Source organism: Artibeus jamaicensis, unplaced genomic scaffold (assembly GCF_021234435.1).
Source record: "Artibeus jamaicensis isolate MK-2021 breed Jamaican fruit bat unplaced genomic scaffold, CSHL_Jam_final contig_456, whole genome shotgun sequence".
In the NCBI taxonomy this organism is placed as follows: domain Eukaryota; kingdom Metazoa; phylum Chordata; class Mammalia; order Chiroptera; family Phyllostomidae; genus Artibeus; species Artibeus jamaicensis.
Genome location: NW_026521839.1, coordinates 581,288 through 605,340, shown reverse-complemented (window position 1 = coordinate 605,340; position 24,053 = coordinate 581,288). Strand labels below are relative to the sequence as shown.

Genomic DNA, 24,053 nt, shown 5'->3' with positions numbered 1-24,053 from the left:
ATTCTGATACACTAAGGTTGGGGGTTCGATTCCTGATCAGGGTACATACAAGAATCAACCAATGAAGTCATAAATAAGTGGAACAAATTGATGTTGCACATTCATTCTCTCTTCTTCCTTCTCCCTCCCTTTCTTCCTCTCCCCCTTCTCTCTTGCTCTAAAAATAATTTTTTTTAATATCCTAGATATCCTAGTTGTACAGCCTGTGTAGGGATAATGCACATTTAGGAGATGTCACAGTTTCATTCTATCAGAAATAACTGTTTAAGTATGGGAACCCCGTAAAAAGTAAGGTTCTAAGTAAATCTCAGGGATAAATTAATCACTGAAGAAATTTCTACACATTTAGAAAAAGTTCAGGCTAAACTTTTCCTTAAAAGTTTTTTTATTTGTTGATTTTAGAGAGATGAAAGGAGAAAGAGAGAAACATCGATTGGTTGATCCACTTATTTATGTATTCATTGGTTGACTCATGTATATGCCCTGATCAGGGATCAAACCTACAACCTTGGCATATCAGGACGATGCTCTAACCAACTAAAATACGTGGCCATGGCCAAGTGTTTTTAAATAACATGCATTTCTACCTGAAGTGTCTTTAATGGGGAGTATTTTAAGTTACTTGTATAATATATATTAAATATATATAAACATACGCAATTCACTGCTATTTGGCTTATTGTAAAAATTAGTCTTTTTGAAAAAGTGTCATATTTTTGGAGAGTTGTACATACCTGTCCATCCTAGTTAAGTATCGTTATATGTGTAAATCAGGGCATTTGGTTTCTAGTTCTGTGTCTGCAATTCATTGTGCTACTTTGGAGAAATTGCCTAACTTTTTTCTATTGAACGATGTTAATTTTATTATTAGCCTTTTACCTACCTCACAAACATGATTTGAATATTAATGATGCAGACTTAATAGTGCTTTGTGTACCTCAGAATCATTAAATATAGATGAAATTTTATGGTTTTGGAATGCGAAAATATACTAAACTCTTCCTGCAAGAGTAGTTTACTTACTAATGTTAAGTAAGCACCACTGCCACTTACAAAATAATAATCAGTCTTGTGCATGACAGAGCTAGAGTCTTATCGTGGGCAAGAATTGCTAATGAAAGCTATAGACTTGATGGACAGTGTTCGTGAGTACAGGCCATATTAAGGTCTTTGTAAGTATAATAGGAGACTGAATATGGTATTGCCATCTCTGATAGAAAAGGCAGCAATAAGGTTCACAGACTGAGATTATTTTATTGGTTCATATTTATTGGTTTAGTGGTCATGGAAGGTATACTTTGATTTAACTCTGTAAAGTTTACATGCGGCTACAGATACGCAATTTTTATCAAGTTAAAATGACTAGTAATCTCTGCAGTTGCTCAAATGGTAGGATAAATGATCACCTTGCAGCTGTTAGACTTTACCTCTGTGATAAATTAACTACTTGGGTGAAATGAGTATTTTGGAGGTATGTTCATAAAGTTGAGAGTACTGATAATTTTCTCACATGTACTTTATGGCTTCAAAGAATTAGTGTGTCTTCAAAGTGCTGTAGCACTTGTTCAAGGAGACCATTCACTGTTTCATAGAAGAGGACTTATTTTGACCAGAAGACTTCTCGGCAAGTTGTAGTATACTAAGTTAAGAGCATACTTGTTCTTATGTTTTTTGCTATGCCTCCTAAATATGTCTAACTTCATTCTTCTGGCCCAATTGCTATAGGCTAGAAACCAGAAGTTGCTTTTATAGTTCTGTGTATCCTACAACTGTCTTCTCATCCTTGATTTGAGAGAGAGATGGAGAGACAGAGAGAAAGGGACATAATGTGAGAGAGAAGCATCAATTGCTTGCCTCTTATACCTGCCCTGACTGGGGATCAAACCTGCAACCTTTTGGTGTATGAGACACTGCTCCAACCAAATGAGCCACCAGGCCAGTGCATTAACTTCCCTTTTAACCATTTGTTATTTTGTACTGTAATTATTTGTTTTCATACCTATCTCTTGGCCAGTGACTGCAGGGCAAAGTCTGTCTTGCTCAAAGTAATTCCATTACCCAGAAAGATGCTTAGTACTTGGTAAATATTCAGTAAAAGTTTAAATGAATCCATGTGCTCATATGTATATTTAGGTTGGTAGACAATTAGAAAAGTAATGGTCCAACATTCTGGGTATCCTTCCAAAATAAATGATTTCTGCTCTAGGACCCATAGTCCAAATAACAAAGTAATATTTGCAGCTGACCCATGCATGGATATATTTTCCCCCAAATAAATATAGGAGTGTTTTATCTCATATCCTATTCATTCATGAAAGCCCCCTCATTTATTAAGGGAAAGATGAAAGCTTTTACTTGAAAAGAAGTAGAAGTACCAATATTTACCTTATTTATTTACTTATTTATTTAAAATATATTGTATTGATTATGCCATTACAGTTGTTCTATTTCCCCCCTTCATTCCCCTCTACCCTGCACACCCGCTCCCTCACCATTCCCCCCCTTTAGTTTATGACCACGTGTCTCAAGTTCTTTAGCTTCTACATTTCCCATACTGTTCTTGCCCTCCCTCCTATTTTCTACCTACCATCTATGCTACTTATTTTCTGTACCTTCTCCCCCCTTCTACTCCTCCCACTTCCCTGTTGCTAACCCTCCATGTGATCTTCATTTCTGTGGTTCTGCTCCTAATCTATCTGTCCTCTTAGTTTGCTTTTGTTTTAGGTGTGGTTGTTAATATCTGTGAGTTTGCTGTCTTTTTACTGTACATATTTTTTATCTTCTTTTTCTTAGGTAAATCCCTTTAACATTTCACATAATAAGGGCTTGGTGATGATGAACTCCTTGAATTTGATCTTATCTGAGAAGCACTTTATCTGTCCTTCCATTCTAAATGAAAGCTTTGCTGGATAGAGCAGTCTTGGATGTAGGTCCTTGCCTTTCATGACTTGGAATACCTCTTTCCAGCCCCTTCTTGCCTGTAAGGTGTCTTTTGAGAAATCTGCTGACAGTTCATGGGAAGTCCTTTGTAGGTGACTGTCCCCTTATCTCTTGCTGCTTCTAGGATTCTCTCCTTCATTTTAATCTTGGCTAATGTAATGATGATGTGCCTTGGTGTGTTCCTTCTTGGGTCCAACTTCTTTGGGACTCCGTGAGCTTCCTGGACTTCCTGGAAGTCTATTTCCTTTGCCAGATTGGGGAAGTTCTGCTTTATTATTTGTTCAGATAAGTTTTCTGCTTGTGGCTGTTCCTCTTCCCCTTCTGGTACCCCTATAATTCGGATGTTGGAACTTTTAAAGATGTCCTGGAGTTTCCTAAGACTCTCCTCATTTTTTTGAATTCTTGTTTCTTCGTATTTTTCTGTTTGGTCATTTTTTCCTCTTTCTGGTCCACTCCTTTGATTTGAGTCCCAGTTTCCTTTCCATTACTATTGGTTTCCTGTGCATTTCCATTCATTTCAATGAGTTTAGCCTTCATATGTTTCTCTAATTTGTGACTAAAATCAACCAGTTCTGTGAGCATCCTGATCACCAGTGTTTTTAACTGTGCATCTGAAAGTTTGGTTATTTCTTCGCTTAGATTTATCGGCTCTGGGGCTCTGAGTTCTTGAGCCATGTTTTGATCTGTTCATGCCTGTTATGTATGAGGAGCGGAGCCTTAGTTTTTCAGCAGGGCGGGGCCACCCAGGTCACTGGTTTGTGACGCTGTATGTGGGGGCGGGTCAGAGAGGCCACCCAGGTCGCTGGTTTGTGACGAAGTACGTGGGGGCGGGGTCAGAGAGGGACAATGGTGGTATCTCCACTTCCTGCCACTGGGGCCCGCAAGGTCTGTCTCACCGCTCGCTCCTTCACTGGTTTATCTGCACTCGAATGTGTGACCACGGAAAGCCCATAGTGAGTCCACCGCCTTGTGCCCTCAGTGGGTCTGCCTGCTACTCCACACCTGGGATCCGCCCATAGCTGCCCGTGCGCCTGGGTTGTGCGCTGGGTCGGTCCAGTGGATCTTTCCTGCCTGACCCCACTCTGCTGCTGGCTCTGCCCCTCTTACTGGTTTGGCTGAAGGGTTCATTGTTGTCAGACTTCCGTATAGTTAAATTTTCTGTGGTTTGGCTGCGTTTTTGTTGCTAAAACTTTGTTGTTTTTAAACTTGATTGTGTGAGAAAGCACAGTGCTTCCACCTACGCCTCCATCTTGGCGGAAGTCCCAATATTTATCTTTAATATGTGTTAACAGGTTCTTAGAACTTAATAGTTACTCACTTAATATTCTTTGAGGAACTAAGCTCAGATTTTACTTATTTTTTATCTTATCAAAGAGGCAGACTTTTTGTTCTTTTATTTATTACTTCTTTTTTTTTCCTTGTTTTTTTTAAAATTTATTTATTTTTTTAAATTGATTATGCTGTTACAGTTGTTCTATTCCCCCCTTCATTCCCCTCCACCCTGCCCCCCCAACCCCACCATTACCCCCCTTTAGTTTATGTCCATGTGTCTTAAGTCCTTTAGATTCTATATTTCCCATGCTATTCTTGCCCCCCCCATCTATTTTCTATCTACTGTCTATGCTACTTATTTTCTGTACCTTCTCCCCCCATCTCCTCCTCCCACTCCCCTGTTGCTAACCCTCCTTGAGATCTTCATTTCTATATTTCCACTCCTGATCTAGCTGTTCTTTTAGTTTGCTTTTGTTTTAGGTATGGTTGTTAATAACTGTGAGCTTGTTGTTCTTTCACTGTTCATGTTTCTGTAACTTCTTTTTCTTAGATAAGTCCCTTTAACATTTCATATAATAAGGGCTTGGTGATGATGAACTCCTTGAATTTGATCTTATCTGAGAAGCACCTTATCTGTCCTTCCATTCTAAATGAAAGTTTTGCTGGATAGAGCAATCTTGGTTGTAGGTCTTTAGATTTCATGACTTGGAATATTTCTTTCCAGCCCCTTCTTGCCTGTAAGGTCTCTTTTGAGAAATCTGCTGACAGTCTGATGGGGACTCCTTTGTAGGTGATTGTCCCCTTAGCTCTTGCTGCTTCTAGGATTCTCTCCTTCATTTTAATTTTGGCTAATGTAATTATGATATGCCTTGGTGTGTTTCTTCTTGAGTCCAACTTTTTTGGTACTCTCTGGGCTTCTTGGATTTCTTGGAAGTCTATTTCCTTTGCCAGATTGGGGAAATTTTCTTTTATTATTTGTTCAAATAGTTTTTCCACTGGTGGTTGTGTCTTTCCCCCTTCTGGTACCCCTATAATTCGGATATTGGAGCGTTTAAAGATGTCCTGGAGGTTCCTAAGACTCTCCTCATTTCTTTGAATTCTTGCTCCTTGACTCTTTTCTGTTTGGCCATTATTTGGTTTCTTCTGGTCCACTCCATTGATTTGAGTCCCAGTTTCCTTTTCATCTCTATGGGTTTCCTGTGGAATTCCATTCATTTCCCTTAATTTAGCCTTCATATGTTTCTCTAATTTGTGGCTATAATCAACCAGATCTGTGAGGAAGCTGATGACCAGTGTTTTAAACTGTGCGTCTGAGAGTTTTGCTATTTCTTCGTCGCTTAGATTTATCTCTGGGGCTTTGAGGTCTCCCTGCGACATTTTTGGTCTGTTCTGGCCCTTTAAATGTGAGAAGCTGGCGCCTTGGACTCCCAGGTCGCTGGGTTGTGACGCTGTATGTGGGGGCGTGGTCAGAGCGGGGAAATGGCGGCGCCCTCTATCGCCGCAGCGGCCGGTCCAACCGCCCACTCCCTCGCTCGAGCGCAATTAGGCAACCGCAGTCAACTTGCTGTACCGCCTCCCCACTGTCTCCTCTGCGGTCGCTCACTAGGTCCAATCCTGGGTTTGGAACCCGTGCGTCTGGATTCGCGCGTCTGGATTCCGCGCCCGGGTCCGACCGAGCCCTCCTTTGCAACTCCTCACCAGACGCCGGTTTCGCCCCTTACCAGTCGGGCTGAAGAATTTGTTGTTAGCGGACTTCCGAAAAGTTCAGTTTTCCGTGTTCTGGTTGTGTTTTCTGATGCTAATATTTAGTTGTCCCTAAACTTGGTTGTGTGAGGAGGCACGGCACATCCACCTAAACCTCCATCTTGGTGGAAGTCTCAAAATCCAAGAGGATTCTAATCCTAATCCTCTTTTTTTTTTTTTAAGGTTTTATTCATTTGTCTTTAGAGGGGAAGGGAAGGAGAGAGGGAGAGAAATGTCAGTGTATGGTTACATCTCATGCATCCCCTGCTGGGAACTGGCCCACAACCTAGGCATGTGCCCTGACTGGGAATCGAACCTCGGTTATTTGGTCCGCAGGCTCTCTCTCAATCCACTGAGCTACACGAGCCAGGGCTATTTATTACTTCTTTAACAAAGTAAAAATAAAAGCACCATACAACAAATATAAAAAGGAGAGAAAAGAATAACATTTTTAACGAACTTTTAAAAAGACTTTATTTATTTACTTTTAGAGAGTGGGGAAAGGGGAGAAAGAGAGGGAGAGAAACATCAATATGTGGTTGCCTCTTGCACACCCCATGCTCGGGGCCTGGCCTGCAACCCAGCCATGTGCCGTGACTGGGAATTGAACTGGTGACCCTTTGGTTCGCAGCCCTCGCTCAATCCATTGAGCTACACCAGCTAGGGCAAGAATAACAGTTTTAATGGATATTTATTTCCAGTTTCTCGTCATTGTATGAACTTTCTTATAGCTAAAATCAGACTCAAATATATAGGTTTTTTTTTTTTTTTTAGATTTTATTTAGCCTGGTTAGTGTAGCTCAGTGGATTGAGCACGGGCCTGCTAACCAAAGAACCATGGTTCGATTCCCAGTCAGGGCACATGCCTGGGTTGCAGGCCAGTTTCCCAGCAGGGGATGCATGAGAGGCAACCATACATTGATATTTCCCTCTCTCCTTCCCTTCCCCTCTAAAGATAAATAAATAAACGTTTTTTTAAAAGATTTTATTCTGGGGGTGGGGGTGGGCTGGGATGGGAGTACAAAACAGAAAACTGTACTTGAACAATAATTAAATAAATTTTAAAAAAGGTTTTATTTATTTATGTTTAGAGAGAGGGGAAGAGAGGGAGAGAAACATCACTGTGTGGTTGCCCTACTGGGGACCTGGCCCACAACCCAGGCATGTGCCCTGCCTGGAAATAGTACTGGCGACCCTTCAGTTCACAGCCTGCACTCAAATGCACTGGGATACACCAGCCAGGGCTACAGTTTTTTATCTTGATTTCTCCAATTGACATTACATCAGAAGCATTTTTCATACTTGTGTATTGTCTTCAAAACCATCACTTTGGTTTTTTTTTAATTAGAAAGTATGTTTGTTTATTGATTTTACAAAGAGTGGAAGGGGGAGAGAGAGAAACATCAGTTGGTTGCCTCCCATACATACCCGACATGTGATCAAACCCACAAACTTCTGGACAATGCTCCCACCAACTGAGTCACACTAGTCAGGGCTGTAACCATCACTTTGGGTGCCCAGTGTTTCATAAACATTCAACAATCAGAATGATTACTTTGACTTTATCTTTTCTGTTTAAAAATAATGCTGTGTTTATACAATAAACATATATTTTTAGTGTGTCTTAGGAACCAGTATTGTTTTCTGTATTTGGCTTTATTCTGAGCTTAGTTTCCCATAAGCACAGCTACTATACAAGTCAAAGAATGTGAACATTTTAAAATGTTTTATTTATTTATTTTTAGAGAGAGGGGAAGGGAGGGAGATTGGGAGGGAAACATTGATCACTTGTGTCACGGCACATGCCGTGACTCATCTGGACCTGGGAGAGAACCACAACCCAGGGAACTAGCGACCTTTCCCTTTGAGGGACAGCACCCAACCAACTGAGCCATGCTGGTCAGGGCTACTTTTTTTATTTTTAAAATAACTTAAGAGAGAGATAATTTAAACATGTTCTTAGAACATTGTTATGCAAGATGTAAATTTTAAGGTTTTTACATTTGTAACTTCATTAAACTTTAGGAACTTTTTCTTTAAACTGAAGGGTAACTGTTGAGACAAATTAATTTCACATGTAGATATACATTAGAAAACTGTATGTGCTGTAAAATAAAGTTTACTTGTGTGGGATTGCAGCTTGCTTTTAGTTTCATGGGTATGCTGTCTGCCCGATCTTGCCTGATTTTGATTGGATCACTTAATTTGTCTAATATATGCAGATTTAGTTACCTGTAAAATGAATAATAATTCATTGATTATGCTGTTAAGGCATTTTAAAGACTCTGGGAGTAATTTTAGATAAGTATTATTACCTTTGAAAATCTCTTTGTTATAAGCCCCTTTTTGTCTAGAAATGTATATAACATAGCAATGAAGCCAAAATTTTCAAATCTTTTTATTCCAAAGTATGCTGGATCTATATAGATAAGCAAAAATGAATTTTCGTAAACTTTGGTTACAAATAAATAGCTGAAAGGTGTTACTCCTCTTGGATATTACTTCTTGAGTAAGAAAGAAATAAAAGTGGTCCGGCATTTGTCTTATTCTCTATCAAGGGTCTCAGTCATGTGCAGAATTTTATGGCACACTTTTGAATGTCTCATTGTGCTTCTTTAGCATGCGACCATAGCTGCTGCAGTATTGTAATTGCCTATTTTTCAAGATTTTGTAGTAAGGGGTGGTGAAAAAAAAAAGAATAAACATAAAGGTACAGAAAATTACAACAAAACTGCCCATTGTTTTTTAAGTTTTACCATTCAGTTGGTGCCAGTTATTTTTTTAAGCTTTTATTTATTTTTAGAGAGAGGGGAAGGGAGGGAGAAAGAGGGAGAGAAACATGGATGTGAGAGAAAACCAAAGATCTCTTGACTCTCCCCAAGTGGGGACCAAACCTTCAATCCAGGCATGACCATGCTGACTGGGAATCAAACCGGTAGCCTCTCACTTTGCAGGACAATCCCCAACCAGCTGGGCTACACTAGTCAGGGCCTGGTGCGAGTTATTATTTCAGACTGGCAATTTTACCTCTATAAGGCACTTTATGGGTACGTATTAGGAGCCATTAATTTAAATGATCCCATTCCTTTGGCTACAAACATTCTTTTGTATTTGGTGCAGAATTCTGTCAGTTATTAACAGTTAGTTCACTCGCATTAAATAAGTATTTAGAGTCAGCGATCACTTTCTTTTCCTTGTGTCTAGTATTCTTCTACTCTTATACCTCCTATAACTATTTGTCTTGAGTTTTAACACCATCACATCAAATATATATTTCATCAGGAGCAGCCTAACTCTACATTTGTTTTTCAGAGTCTAAATACTAAGCATATGAGTAATAAGATATCTGGCTATGTTTAACCCACCTCATTTATCCAGTACTCTTGAGTGTTTTGCCTGTTTTTCACTAGAACCCTTATATCCCTACCCAGCATTATACTGTCTTGTTGAATGTTCTCATAACACCAGAAAAAATAATATTGCCTCTTTATGCCATTCTTATTTTTTCAAAAAGATTTTATTTATTTATTTCGAAAGAGAGGGGAAGGGAAGGATAAGAAAAGGTAGAGAAATACCGATGCGCGAGAGGATCTGTTGCCTCTTGCACCCCCTGCAGCCAGGGACCTGGCCCCCAACCCAAGCATGTACCCTGACTGGAAATCGAGCCAGGGACCTTTTGGTTTGCAGGAGGATGTCCAAATCACTGAGCCACTCCAGTTACTGTGTTCTGACTTCTTTTTAAAAATCTGCGCTTGCTGGTGTGGCTCAGTGGATTGAGTACCAGCCTGCAGATCACAGGGTTGCCAGTTCCGTTTGGTCAGGGTAACATGCCTGGGTAGCTGGCCAGGCCTCTGGTTGGGGGCATGTGTGAGGCAGCCAATTGGTGTTTCTCTCACACATCGATACTTCTTTCCTGCTTGTTCTCCCTACCTTCCCCTCTCTCTAAAAATAAATAAAGTCTTTTAAAAATCTTTTTTCCCCCTGTTTAGAATATTTTTCTTATTCAGGATCTGAACTTTCTAAGTAAAGATAGATATGCGATTCCCCCCTCCATTTGAATGTTGATCGGAATTATACTGATCAGTGTGTTCTTGGGAGTGAAATTAAGTCTACCTACGTATTTCTATTTTGAGGTAGTAATGGGATAGCTAAGGTGGACATGGCATGTATAACTTTTTTGAAGGTAGAAATGCTATATATCCATTTTAGATTTAAACAATTGGATTTACTAAGGTAATTTGTTCAAAATGATCCAAACTGTAATTTATACATTTTACTTGAGAAAAATGCTAACTTTCTTTTAAATGGCATGTGTTTATTAATATGTATCTCATCATCTTTGACTCATAGTCTCTCCTAGTGCATTTTGACCTTTGCCCATAATTTATTTTTATTTGCTCTGAGTTTTATAAAATTGATAGTCATTGAAATTTGCTTTGAGAATTTGGTGCATGAATGTGCATGTGTGTTTTAAGAACCAACTTTTCCCACAAAACCTTAATATTGGTGATGAAAAAAATTCTATTTTATTGAATTATGAACTTTAAAAAGAGACCAAAAGGAGAAAGTAAAAGTGCTGGTGCTTAGTCTTTTTTTGTTGTTGTTTGCTAATCTCATAAAGTTGTTGGAAATGTGATTGAAACTAACTTTCTGATTGATAGGGGAGTCCCAAAGATTATAGAACAAGATCCGTTAGATTTGAATAGTATTTGACAGGGATATGATCTCTTTGCTTTCATATTAATTTTAATTACCTTGATCCTGAGGTTTTAAAATTTTTATTATTTTTCAAACTTTTATTTAGTTATTTTTCAAGTACAGTTTTTTTGTCTATTTCTCCCATCCCAGCCTCCCCTGCCCCTTGCTCTCCACCTCCCTCCCATTTCCACCCGCCTTAGTTCTCGTCCCTGTGTCCTTCCTATTTGTTCCTCCAAATCCCTCCCCCTTTTTCCCCTTAACTTCCCTTCCCTCTCCCCTCTGGTCACTGTCCCCTTGTTCTCTATTTCAGTGTCTTTGTTTTTTTTCTTTCTGCTTGCTTGTTTGTTTTGTTGTTTAGCTTCCTGTTAAAGGTGAGATCATATGGTATTTGTCTTTCCACCCCTGGCCTATTTCACTCAGCATAATGCTTTCCAGTTCCATCCATGTTGTTGCAAAGGGTAGTAGCTCCTTTCTCTCTGCTGCATAGAATTCCATTGTGTATATGTACCACAATTTTTGGATCCATTCATTTACTGATGGGCACCTAGGTTGCTTCCAACTCTTGGCTATTGTAAATTGTACTGCTATGAACATTGTGGTGCATAGGTTCTTTGATATTGATGTTTTAGGATTCTTAGGATATAATCCTAGCACTGGAATTGTTGGGTCAAAAGACAGGTCGATTTTTATTTTTCTGAGAAAATTCCATACTGTTTTCCATAATGGTTGTACCAGTCTGCAGTCCCACCAACAGTAAACTAAGGACCCCTTTATCCCCACAACCTCTCCCACATTTGTTGTTTGTTGCTTTGTTTATGATAGCCATCCTGACCGGTGTAAAGCGGTATCTCATTGTGGTTTTAATTTGCATCTCTCTGATAGCTAATGATATTGAGCATCCTGAGTTTTTAAATTTTAGCTTTACAACAACCCTATGAAGCCACAAAAGATGTTACTTAAATGTACATTCATGAGGGAAATAGAATATTAAAAAATACATATTTGCAACATAAAACTTCAACTTTGTTGTAAGGTAGATATAATGTTAAGTCTGACACATTGGAGGTGGCAACTTGAGGATCATGTGCTGCCCTGGCATAGGAGAAAATTTTGGTTTTCAAAGTTGGGTTACTACTGACTAGGCAAAAAATGTGAAGCAGGTCAAGGTTATCTCTACTGCCCTTCCACCACTTTTCTTAGCCTTTCTGTTCTAACTCCCAGATCTTTTCTCTCTTGCTTATAGCTACTAAAGTGTTTGCCAGTAATAATTAAGGTACCACCCTTTTTGTGTTCTCACTTTTTAAAAAAGGTCCTTAAGATACTCACGAGGTAGATGAACAGTGTAGTCGATCTCCATTTTTGGGTGCTGGTGCCTAGAGTTAGAGGAAATGGGGGAAATTGTCCTGTCACTTTTGCTCCTTCTTTCTCATTGGTCACATGAAACAGATAGCTCCAGAGACATTGAGATTTGGTTCAAAAGTCTGGGTATAATTAGAATATTGAAAAGAGGAGACAAACTATTTTATGAAAATTAGCAGAAAAGGAAGATCTTACTCATTCTCTGTGTATGCTGTTTGTTATAATAGTCACTTGTGTTTGCAGTCACTTTAAAATGAAATTTTCACCATTAGCTTTCCAAAATAGAGGTGATTTGATTAATGATACTACATTTGGATGGAAAAAGTTTAAAATTTTGTGTTGTCTCTTTAACTAGATGTGATGCTGACCCTTCAGCCTTAGCCAACTATGTAGTAGCACTGGTCAAGAAGGACAAACCTGAGAAAGAATTGAAAGCCTTTTGCGCTGATCAGCTTGACGTCTTTTTACAAAAAGGTAATTACTATGGGCCTTCCTTCAAGTATTTAAGATTTTCAATTTAAAATTTCCTGATAAAGTCTTGAAGATGCAAGCTTGAAAGGAAATTGGTCAGTGTCCTTTAATACTTGAATATATCCATTCATGCTTAATTATTTATCATGTATTTTGGCAGAACTGTTTTTCCCTTTTCTTGTCTGTTTCTTTCCTATGTTAAGGCAGTGTTAACAAATGCTTTTTAGGTGAACAGGTCCCTTGTGGCTTGTGGCAGGGCCTACTTGATTGGTGGGGGTGTGATTTAAGAGTAATGAAACTGCTTATTTTTACAGTTTATTAAGATAATGAAGCTGTTTTTTCCTCCTTTTGACTGGGGCTTTTTGGTCTCCATGAAGAGATGGGCATAATCCTCTTCTCTTTGTGCCTTTAACTTCCCATCTTTTTACCAAAGTCCTTTCTGTAGTACACAAAGAATCCTAAGAGTTCTCTTCTGCTGCTTTTCTGACCTCATTTCCTACCTGCCTCCCTAGTGTTTATTCTAGCCACACTGACTACCTTGCTGTTTTTTTTTGTTTTTTTTTTTGTTTTTCAGCATGCCAAACATGTTCCCCACTCAGGGCTTTTGAATTCTCTTTAAATCTTCCTGGAGCATGGTTTCTCCCTTATGGTTTCTGTTTTCTTTTCAGATGTCATCTTAGAGCAGCAATTTCCAACCTTTTTTCATCTCATGGTGCATATAAACTTATTATTAAAATTCTGTGGCATACCAAAAAATACATTTTTTGCCAATCTTGACAAAAAATAGGTATAATTTTGATTCATTCACATTGGACAGCTATTGTTGTGTCGGTTGTCATTTTTTAAATTTCGCAATCTAAAGATAAAGAGCTCAGTGCCTCTAACTAAATAGGTGTTGCATGTTTTAAAAATTCTTGAGGCACACTGGTTGAAAATCTCTTAGTTTCTTCTTAGTGCCCTGTATGCTTATGCCTATAGTCACTCTCTTCCCAACCTTGCTTTATTTATTTTTTTCATGGCACTTGTCATTCCCTTTCATGTTATATGTTGATTTGCCTGTTTATATGTACTCTCCCCCAGACCCCATTTTGTCTTTCCCTTTGTTGAGTAGAGACTTAGAACCTACAGTGCCTGGCACACAGAAGATACTCTGTAAATATTGCTGAATACAAGAACAGAAATGTGGATTATTTACACTTACTGATTGATCTGTTTATTGGTGGTGGTCCTTTAACTCATATTTACTGAGAAAGAAAAGAGTAATTGTGGTTCCTCAGTCTAAAACATAAGATTACATATTTTTTGTGCTATTTTAAGGCTTTTCTATGAAAAAAAATTACTGATATCTAAAGAATTCCTCCCCAGTATATATATTTTCTTTTCTAAGTATATTAATTTGTATTACTCGGTTTCCATTAAAGATGAGTCCTATAAAATGTAGAGCCACATTGCAAAGACATTTGAGGTAAGAGGCAAATGTATGTTTAGGCATCTAAGAATTCCTTGTTATAAAAGCTTTAACATTTTTAGTAACTTTTTAAAAAGAATTAACAAAAACAATAGACATGAAGAAGAATTTTAAAGAAGAAAATAAATTGCCATACATTTGCCACCAGAGAGAAAATAACTGATCATAGAAATAAAGGCTTTTCAAGGGTTTGATTAATTTATTTTTTAAAGTTTTATAACAGTTAACAAATTGTAACAGTTTTATAATCATGAAAAATAACACAAATTAATAGCATAAAGATGCTTTTCTGTAGGAAAATTAGATGTTTTAAAAATAGCTGTTTATGTAAAATGTGTAATTACAATGTAAGCAGAGTCTGTGTTGTACTTTTAATATGCTCTTTATTCCTTAGGATAGGACCAATGAAAGTTTTTAAAATTTGATTCAAATAACAAATATTTTGACATTTGTATTTTTAATAAATTCATCTGGTTCTCTCAGTCCAAAAATGTTACAAAACTGAGCCGCCTTTAAAACACAAAAAGATTCTTTTATATAATTTTCATGTCTAAATTTTTTCAGCTGATATAAAAATACTTTTAATTAAACTTTTGAGTAGGCAGTGCATGTAATCCAGCACAAAAAGGGGTGCTGTGAAAATTGTCTTTCATCTGCTCTCTTCCCACCACCGGTACGCATTTTTTGTGCCTTGTCAGTTTTTTTGCAAATATAAACATACAAATATTTATTGTATCTTTGAGAACTGATATTATTAGTACTCAATTCTTTCTACGTTTACTGTGTATTCTGTTGTATGTTTGTCACATAATTTATTTAGCTAGTCTCTTATTCATGGAAATTTGTTTTTCCCCCAATTGCTTACTGTTACGTACTGAAAAAAAAAACCCTGAAATTATCTTAGGGACGGTGGGCCCCTTGTACAGGCTTCTGCTATTTGAATGTTCTAGGAACCCATCTGTATCAGTGTACTGACTGGCTTTGTTGTGAGAGGCTGTGTTCAGCTTCAGTGAATTTTTTTTTAAAGATTCTTTCAGTGCATTTGCTCATTTCACAATGGGTGATTTACCAGTGCCTGCACCTTGCTGAGTGTTCAGCAGTTTTTGACCAGAAATAGCATGAGCCCCATGCCCCACTCACCCTATTCACCTGATCTCGCCCTGAGTGACTTTAAAAAATTTCCCTGAATGAGAAAAGTCCTCAGAGGGGATTGTTTTGCCAGTGTGGAAGAGGTGAAACAAACCAGCAGAAGGACTGAAAGGGATAAAAATCAAGGAGTTCAAAAACTGTTTTGAGCAATGGAAAAAAAAAACATCTCAATAGGTGTATTGCATCAAATGGAGAATACTTTGAAGGTAACTGAAGTTTAAACATGAGAATAAATACACAGTTTTTTATAAATTCTGGTTTTGGGGAGTGTGACCTGCATACGTCACTTTGTGCATGTGCAAGTATGTGCAAAGGACGTAAAAGCCCAGAGGTCCGATTCTCTCCCCAAAGGGGTTAGACTCATTTTTAGTCCCATCAACAATATAGGAGATGTTTAATTTTCCTCTACTTTGTTAATAGAGTGTGTGTTGTCAGATTTTTAGTTTCTGTTTAGGAAATGCTTAAGTAGTATTTTTTTTCTTCAGAAACTTCAGGTTTTGTGGATAAACTATTTGAAAGTCTCTATACTAAGAACTACCTTTCACCTTTGGAACCAGTTAAGCTTGAGCCAAAACCACCAGTCCAAGAAAAAGAAGAAATTAAAGAAGAGGTAATGCAGAGTTTTCTTTGGCTTTTGGGGCATCTTAGGTTCTGTTAATTAATATTCTTAATTGGAAGTTGACCTCTTTCGAGGTGATTATCTATTGACTGAAATTTGTGGGGCATGGGCATGGTGCACATTTTCTTTCAGGGCTTCTTAGTTCCCTGGACTTGAAGAGTTGGAAGAATTTTGGATTGCTTGTTTAGAGATCCAAGAAATATTTTAGTAATATTGAGGAATTCAGAGAATTCATATCCAGTGATTTTTAGAAAAAGAAAGCTTGGGTAAACATGTAGGTTTAACTAGAATTAAAGTACTAATGAAAACTCAAGAAAACTCATTAGGTAACACATTTTCATATAAATAGAGAAACCATTCCCTCTTTTTTAACCAAATAGAGTTTTTTATAGTTAATGTAATTATAAATGTCACTCCTAGGACAGAAAAGGAAAAAAATGTTTTTACAATGTTGAAATACAGAAACATAGTTATAGGTAGTTTGAATTTTTGTATCAAAGAAGAAATTTTACAAAGTTCATTTTGTAATTCTTTTTATGTATACATAACATAATACTATGATAAGTCTGTAAGTTTTAGAAGCAAGCTGCATGAATTAAAAATATTAGATTGGCCAAAAAGTTTATTTGTTTTTGGTAAAATGTCTCCAGTGGTGCTTAGTTGTCTTTAATTTCATTCAAAACAGTTTTGTTAGATTATATTGTGACACCTTTCATATCAGCGTGCATTTTTTAAAAAACTTATGAAAATTGGTGAATTTTTTGTGTAGCCATTTTAATATTGAAGATGGAAGAAAATAAACAATGTTTCTAGTATATTATGCTTTATTTCAAGAAAGATTAAAATGTAACTGAAATAAAATGAAAAAAGAAAAAGATTTGTGCATTGTATGGAGAAGGTCAAAAGTGGTCAAACCTGTCAAAAGTGGTTTGCAAAGTTTCATGCTGAAGATTTCTCACTGGATGATGCTCCACGGTCAGGCAGACCAGTTAAAGTTGATAGTGATCAAATTGCAACATTAATTGAGAACAATCAGTGTTGTACCATGAGGAGGATAGCCCACATAATTCAAAATATCCAAATCAATAAAGTTATTGGCAAATGAAAAATGTGTCGTTTATTTTATGGAAGAAACCATACAGGCTTTTTGGCTAACCCAATAGTAGCTCTAAACTAAGTTACTTAACTGTTTCATTTGCACATCAGCAAAATAATGATCATAGTAGTACTTGTCTCACTGAGGATTAAATGAGATTTTCTGTACGTACACACATCCTAGTCTAGGGCCTGGCACATAAGTGTTGGTTATTATACAGAAATATTTTACAACTTTCTTTTTTTGTTTGTTTGTTTTTAGTTCTATTTTATTCCTTTTTATTGAATTTATTGTGGTGACACTGATCAACAGAATTATCCAGGTTTCAGGTGCACTGTTCTACAACACATCATCTGTACACTGTATTGTGTGCTCGCTATCCCAAGTCCAATTTTTTGTTTTTATTAATAATTACTTAATAAACTTTTTTAGAGAATAATTTTAAAATACAAAGATTACAAGAATACTACCACAGACACCCATATACCATCTGCCTAGGTTTACTTTTGAAGATTTGCCCCATTTGCTCTCTTTATCCATACTCAGAATTTTTTTTCTGAATCATTTTGGAGTAAGTTAGACACATCATGATCCTTGACCTCTAAATATTCAGTGTGTATATTCTTTTAACTAGTAGTACCATTATTAGTTTCAGTAAATTTAACTTTTGATAAAATAATCTATCTTTATTCCATTTTTATCAGTCGACCAGTAATGTCCAATTTTTATAGCCTGGTGTTTTTTTCCCTCTTCATTCTAAGGATCACATATTGTATTTAGTTGTTATTTCTGATACATTTTTAGTTGCTAGGCTGATAGAATTGATTCAACATTAAAAGAAAACAAAATGTGGCTATCCTTAATTAAGATTGTTTGACACCACTATCACTTTTTTTTTTGTCTCACGCCCTTTGTCTTATAAAATCTTTAAAATTCAAAAAGCCTCCCAATATGTTTTTTTCAAGTAATGGAAATAGGAAGACACTTTTCTCTCTTACTTGATAGTGTAGAATTTTGGTCTGTGGTATGTAGGTTAAATAATAGTGAAAATTTTTGTCCATTTATATTGTCATTGAAGGTCAGTGGATTAGAAACATCTATTTGAAAGATGGCTGGTTTGAATATAAGAGAAAAATTGCATTATCTTGAGTTTTGAAAGTTTTTTTAAATTTAATCTTTTTTTTCATTACCATTTAGTCCCCTCTACCCGCTTCCCCCCAGCAATCACCACAATTTTCCATGTCCATGATTGAAAGAAGTTTTAAAAAAATGCTGCAATTATTTCATTTTGTATCTTTGAAGCAAATCCAAATTTTGAAAGTTAACCAAAATAGATACCAGCTTCTTTGTATAGCTAGCTCAAATGATGCTGTCTGGCATTTCTAAGATTTTATATATAACTTAATTTTCATTACTGACATAAGTAATATATGAATATAATAGTTTCTAATAATTCTGTTGGACAATGTGGAAGGAAAGGGGTTTGAGGTAGCACATACCTTTGGCTAACTGTCTCTTTTTTGGTCTGTACTTAGTTGATGTGGTTGCTCTGAGCAGGGCGCAGAGGAGTAGATCCATCGAAGGACTAGCTTTTTTGACTCTTTGGTCCTGAGCTACGTTACACCATCATCAGTTAGTTGTTTTACAATTAGACTGAGTCACAGGGGGAACCAGGTGAAAGAATATGGATCTTGGAACAACTGGCGTCCTGTTGCTACAAAAACACTTGGTAGATATATGCTAGGATTTATGAAGAAACATGCATTTTATATGTAGTTGGAAAATTACTTATAAATTTAGCATGGTTATAATTTGTTATTAAACCCTTTACCCTGAGTTTATGAACATGCAAAAGAGCAATCTATGAAGATAATAGATCTAAATTCCTTATTCACACTATATCCCGATCATCTGAAATGTTAGAAGGCAGTTTTCTTAGACCCAGCACAGGGAGCCGTGCCTAGAAATTTGAGATCTTCTGGCACAGTTCTTCCCCTTCCCCCTTTTGTTTGTATGGGAGTACCTTTATTTCACTTTAATTTTATTAATTTTTAAAAGATTTTATTTATTTATCTTTAGAAGGGAAGGAGAGAGGGAGAGAAATATCAGTGTATGGTTGCCTCTGGTGTGTCCCCTGCTGGGAACCGGCCCCTGCTGGGAACTGGCCTGCATCCCAGGCATGTGTCCTGACTGGGAATCAAACTGCGATCCTTTGGTTCGCAGGCCCATGCTCAATCCATTGAGCTACATCACCCAGGGCTCATTTTAATTTTTTAAAAAACCTATTATAGAAAATTTTCAACAGACATCAAAAAGAGACAGCATATGAATTCCCAAGTATTCATCACCCCACCCTCAATAACCCATCAACCAAAGGCCAGCCTGTCCCGTCCATAGTACTATGTACTACACTCTTTTCTTTTCATAAATATTTTATCTTATTTTTAAATTAATAAAGGGGAGAGGGGAAGGGAAAGAGAAAGAGAGGGAGAAAAACATCAGTGTGTGGTTGACTCTCACATTGCCTGCACTCAGTCCACTTAGCAACACCACCCAGGGCTGTAGTATACTTTTATATCTAAAATGGTCCTATGGGGTGGGGGCTGTTAGACTTGTATAGTATGATAGACTAAGATAATAAATAATAAAAACTTGTTAAATAAGTGTATAATGATCAGACTATTAATTGATAAGAGGTAGAAAATTTAAGTCAGGCGGACAAGAAAGAAGAATAACTTCAAATTAGCATGCCTGGTTATAATCTGATTTTATTTTAAAAATCTACTTTTCATATTCTTAGAATGGTAGCATAAAAGTAGATAAGAGGTTTGGGTGTATGAAGTCAACACATATAGTGAATTAAAGAACTGTAAGTATAATGCCATATAACTCATTTCAGAATAAAAGTTTAAAATAATTTCGGGAAAACAATCTTATCACAGGAAGTCGTGTACAAAACACAGTGGTTTTTATTATTTCCAGAGTTGTGCAGTTATCACCACTGTCCATTTTTGAATAGTTTCATTGTCCAAAAAAGAAATCCCATACCTGTTAGATATCACTCTCCCAAGTCCTCCCTCCTACTGCCCGAGCTCTAGGTAACTATTAATCTACTTCATATCTTCATGGATTTGCCTATTCTGCACATTTCCTATAAGTGGAATCATACACTATGTAATCTTTTTTGACTGGCTTCCTTCACCTATTTAACATACTGCTTTCAAGGTTCATCCAGGGTGTAGTTATATCAGTATGTCATTTTTTTATGGCTTAATGGATAGTGTATATGTATAGCACGTTTTCTTTGTCGAGTCATCAGTTGATGGATATTTGGGTTGATAGAAGGGTGGTTAACATTTTGGGCTGTTAGGAGAAATGCTGTTGTGAACATTCCATTCACAAGTTTTTGAGTGGCCTTATGTTTTTATTTCTCCTTGATTCTTTGACTTTTTAAGAGTATTTTTCCCCCTAGGAATTAATACATGTTCATCAAAAAAGTCCTTGATGGGAGTCCTTGATGGTTTGTGGGAGGATGACCACAAACACAGAACAGCAAAAAGATGTTCAAGTTGATATATTTTAAGTCTCAGTCTTTAAATCTTCATACCTGCCTATATATTTCGTTCTTTTCCTCACCTGCTTTTTAAAAAACTGTTTTATTTTTATTTTTTATTTTATTGAAGAAATTCAGTCTTTCATCTTGTAGAGTTTTCCACTGTTTGGATTTTTTTCATTGCATCCTAGTGGAGTAGTGTATCCTCTGTATTTCCTGAAAATTGGTAGAGAGAATGATTTTCAAACCTAATCTAATGATTGTATAGTGTTTTTGTACCATATGGTTGCCATACTGTAACTGCCATTTTATAGCTCATTAACTTTTTATTCTTGAAACCTTTTCTATGAAATCTAGAGTTCTTTTCAAATGAATTATATGTATGAGTGTATTTTATAATTAGGAAAACATAAATCATTTTACTATATGATGCTTAGAAATAGAGATTTGTTATTACTTCTGTTTGAACTTCTGTTTTCCTCCTACACTGCTATTTTGTCTTAAGTTAAAATTTAAAAATCAACATATTGTTGGTAAAGTAATTACAGCATCTTTTTTATCCGTCCCTGTTTTCAGACTTCTTAGGATGTGATTTAACTTTAGTATTTCAGTTGATTTATTTGTTCTCTCTTTGTGCCAGAAAGGTCATCATCAGGTGGATGTGTTTCGTAATTTGTGGGAGGACTGTTCTTGTTTCTAATAAATGTTTTCATATAGGTATTTCAGGAGCCAGTGGAGGAAGAACGAGAAGGCAGAAAAAAGAAATATCCTAGTCCCCAGAAGACTCGTTCAGAATCTAGTGAACGAAGGTTTGTATATACTTTTAATTAGGAGGACATTGGTAACTCACTTTTCAGCTATGCTGCAAGGGCATTAAAGGGATTTTTAAGATATGAACTGACTTCTCTCTCTCTGAACTAAGTAAAGAAATTTATCTTTCTTCCTTCCATTCTTTCTTTTTGTTTTGTCATGCTTTGTCTTCCTTTATAAACAGTCATTGTTATGTGCTTTCCCCAAGAGCTCAGAGGTGGGAGCAGTCTCCTTAGAGAATAATAATGAAATGTTCCATTTGGTTAGGGGTGTTTAGTATTAAAATAATCCATAGCTTTTTTATATTATAATTAATTCATTTTATATTTTGAATAATCAGCCTACCATCAAAAAAATTAGTCTTTATTTAGGAAAACTTTGTTTTGAGACTTCTTTTCTAGCTTTAAATATCTCTTTTTCCCCCACCCCCTCCATACTTTGGATTTACCTCTTTTTTTTTTTTTTCCTCATTTCTTCCCTCCCATGTACTTGAGGGAATGTTGTTTCTTTTCATGTAGTGGATTAGAGAAATTATGTAGTGGTGTTATGGCTTTCTAAAAAAGCATAGATGTTACGAGTTTTGATGTATCAAGGAGGATATTTCATTCCACTGATGCGTTTGCAGACTTGGTTTCTATAGTGTACCTATGGCTTTTATATCCGTGTATTATAGAACATGTGAGAAGAAAAGAGAAGATGGCAAGTGGAGAGACTATGACAGGTACTTTGAGCGAAATGAATTGTACCGTGAGAAGTATGACTGGAGAAGGGGCAGGAGTAAGAGCCGAAGTAAGAGCCGAGGCCTAAGTCGAAGTCGAAGCCGAAGTAGGGGGCGTAGCAAAGACCGGGATCCAAATAGGAATGTCGGTGAGTAGATAAGGCTTCCCCTTAAAGACTCCCATAGTTGCTTATCTTCCTTTATCACAAGAGTACCAGAAACTTCTCTTAAAGGCAAATGTACCTTTAATATATCTGAGCGGTGTAAAATCTGTAACTGTCTCCAAAACTTAATACTGATTTTATTACAAAGGGCTTTATTCTCTGGATAGTGTCAAAGGAGTTTGACTCAAAAGAAGTGATTTATAAATGCATCATAGTATGTACATGCGTTGACTTAAGCCATTTGTATAATAGAAATAAATATCCTTTGATCAACAAAGCTACCTCTGGAGGAAGAGGATTGTTGGCCTGTCTCCTAGAACCCCCCCAAAAAAGAGTTGCATTAAGGTTGTCTTGAGTTTATAAAAATTAAAAAGAAAAAATTTAAGTAGATTACTGGGCTCCCAACCACTGATCTGGTGGGATATTAGTTTGGAAGTAAATTCTTGGATAGCATTTTTATTAAATGTGAGAGAAGAAGCTGGCCTTTCTTCATTGTGTATTGGTGTTGGTGTTACAGAAGATGATTTTACACAAGTCATTGGTCAAGATATATCACTTTGTTGATGTTCCTGCCTTTAGAATACGTTAATAATGAAAGCACTTTGAAATATCAATAGCTCAGTAAGCTTATTGTACTTCAGTATTCTCATCTTTTCTATTTTTTAAGTGAAAAAAATAAACATTATAAGAATAAATGTCTAATCTAACTCATTTCTTATTTTTGTTTCTAAAGCAGAGCACAGGGAAAGATCCAAGTTTAAGAGTGAAAGGAATGACTTGGAGAGTTCATATGTTCCTGTGTCTGCACCACCTCCAAACTCTTCTGAGCAGTATTCCTCTGGGGCACAGACTATCCCCAGCACTGTTACTGTGATCGCACCTGCGCACCACTCTGAAAACACAACGGAGAGTTGGTCCAATTACTATAACAATCATAGCTCTTCCAATTCTTTCGGTCGAAACCCACCCCCAAAGAGGCGCTGCAGAGATTATGATGGTAAACATTACCTTTTATGCTGTACCCAAAAATACTAGTAAAGCAGATGTTGCTAACATTGCATAACTTTTCATTGAATTTCAGATTTTATGAAAAGAGGTGAATGAAGAGGTGAATCTCTTTTGGCAAATGTTTATTTACTTGTTTAATTTAGTAGTTTGGTTCTTGTTAAGAAAGGGTTCAAATTTAATCTTTTGTATTTTGCTCTTGTTACTCCAGACACTTAATATACCACAGAATCTAGTAGACATTAAGGGTTACAACTTCTTTGGTGTTTGGTGCTGGGACTTTGTTATTTGTGCACTTTCCATTTGAATGAATGAATTGGTGTGTATTTTTTAAAACATTTTATTAAGAAAATATTATATAAGTAGACAAAATAATATAATTAACCCTGGTGTGCCCGTGACTTCACATCAACAGTGACTAACTCATTTTCATCTATATCCCATCATTTCTCTGTGACCTATATAGTATTTGAAGCAAATCACAGACATAACTTTTTTCTATAAATATAGAATGTATATGTTTTTACATTTCATTTACTTTAAAGTAAGGAATAGAATAAACTCATAATTCAGTCATTACCTTACTTTCACCCTAGTCTCCCTAGTCACAGAGCTTCCTTCGTAAAGCCTGTTTAATGTAATTAATTTCTTGTGTATCTTTCCAAACATAGTCTCTGCATATGTACATAAACAAATACATATCTTCTCCCCCCTTTTTTACATCACTGTTAATATACTATTTACATTCTTTTAAAATTTTTTAAATTTATTTTTTATTTTGGAGAGGGGAAGGGAGGAAGGAAAAGAGGGTAAGAAACATGTATGTGAGAGAGAAGCATCGATTGGTTGCCTGGTTGCCTTCTTTACATTCCTCAGGGGACGGAGCCTACAACCCAGATGTGTCCTGCCCAGGAATTGAACTAGTGACCTTTTGGTTTGTGGGAGGATGACCAACTGAGCCACACTGTCCGGGACTATACTGTTCCCA

At 36.6% G+C, this 24,053-nt stretch overlaps 1 protein-coding gene across 2 annotated transcripts in view; it reads left to right on the top strand.

Moving 5' to 3' along the window:
- RBM27 (RNA binding motif protein 27) overlaps positions 1–24,053 on the top strand; it is an 83,079-nt gene that overhangs the window by 3,544 nt on the left and 55,482 nt on the right. The window contains exons 2-6 of one of the 2 annotated variants that reach the window (XM_037163339.2): positions 12,368–12,486; positions 15,586–15,710; positions 21,086–21,177; positions 21,852–22,045; positions 22,797–23,057. In XM_037163339.2, the coding sequence (XP_037019234.2) occupies positions 12,368–12,486; positions 15,586–15,710; positions 21,086–21,177; positions 21,852–22,045; positions 22,797–23,057 (791 nt within the window). Of the gene's footprint in view, positions 1–12,367; positions 12,487–15,585; positions 15,711–21,085; positions 21,178–21,851; positions 22,046–22,793; positions 23,058–24,053 lie in introns of both variants that reach the window. The other variant, XM_037163338.2, reaches the window with a different exon arrangement.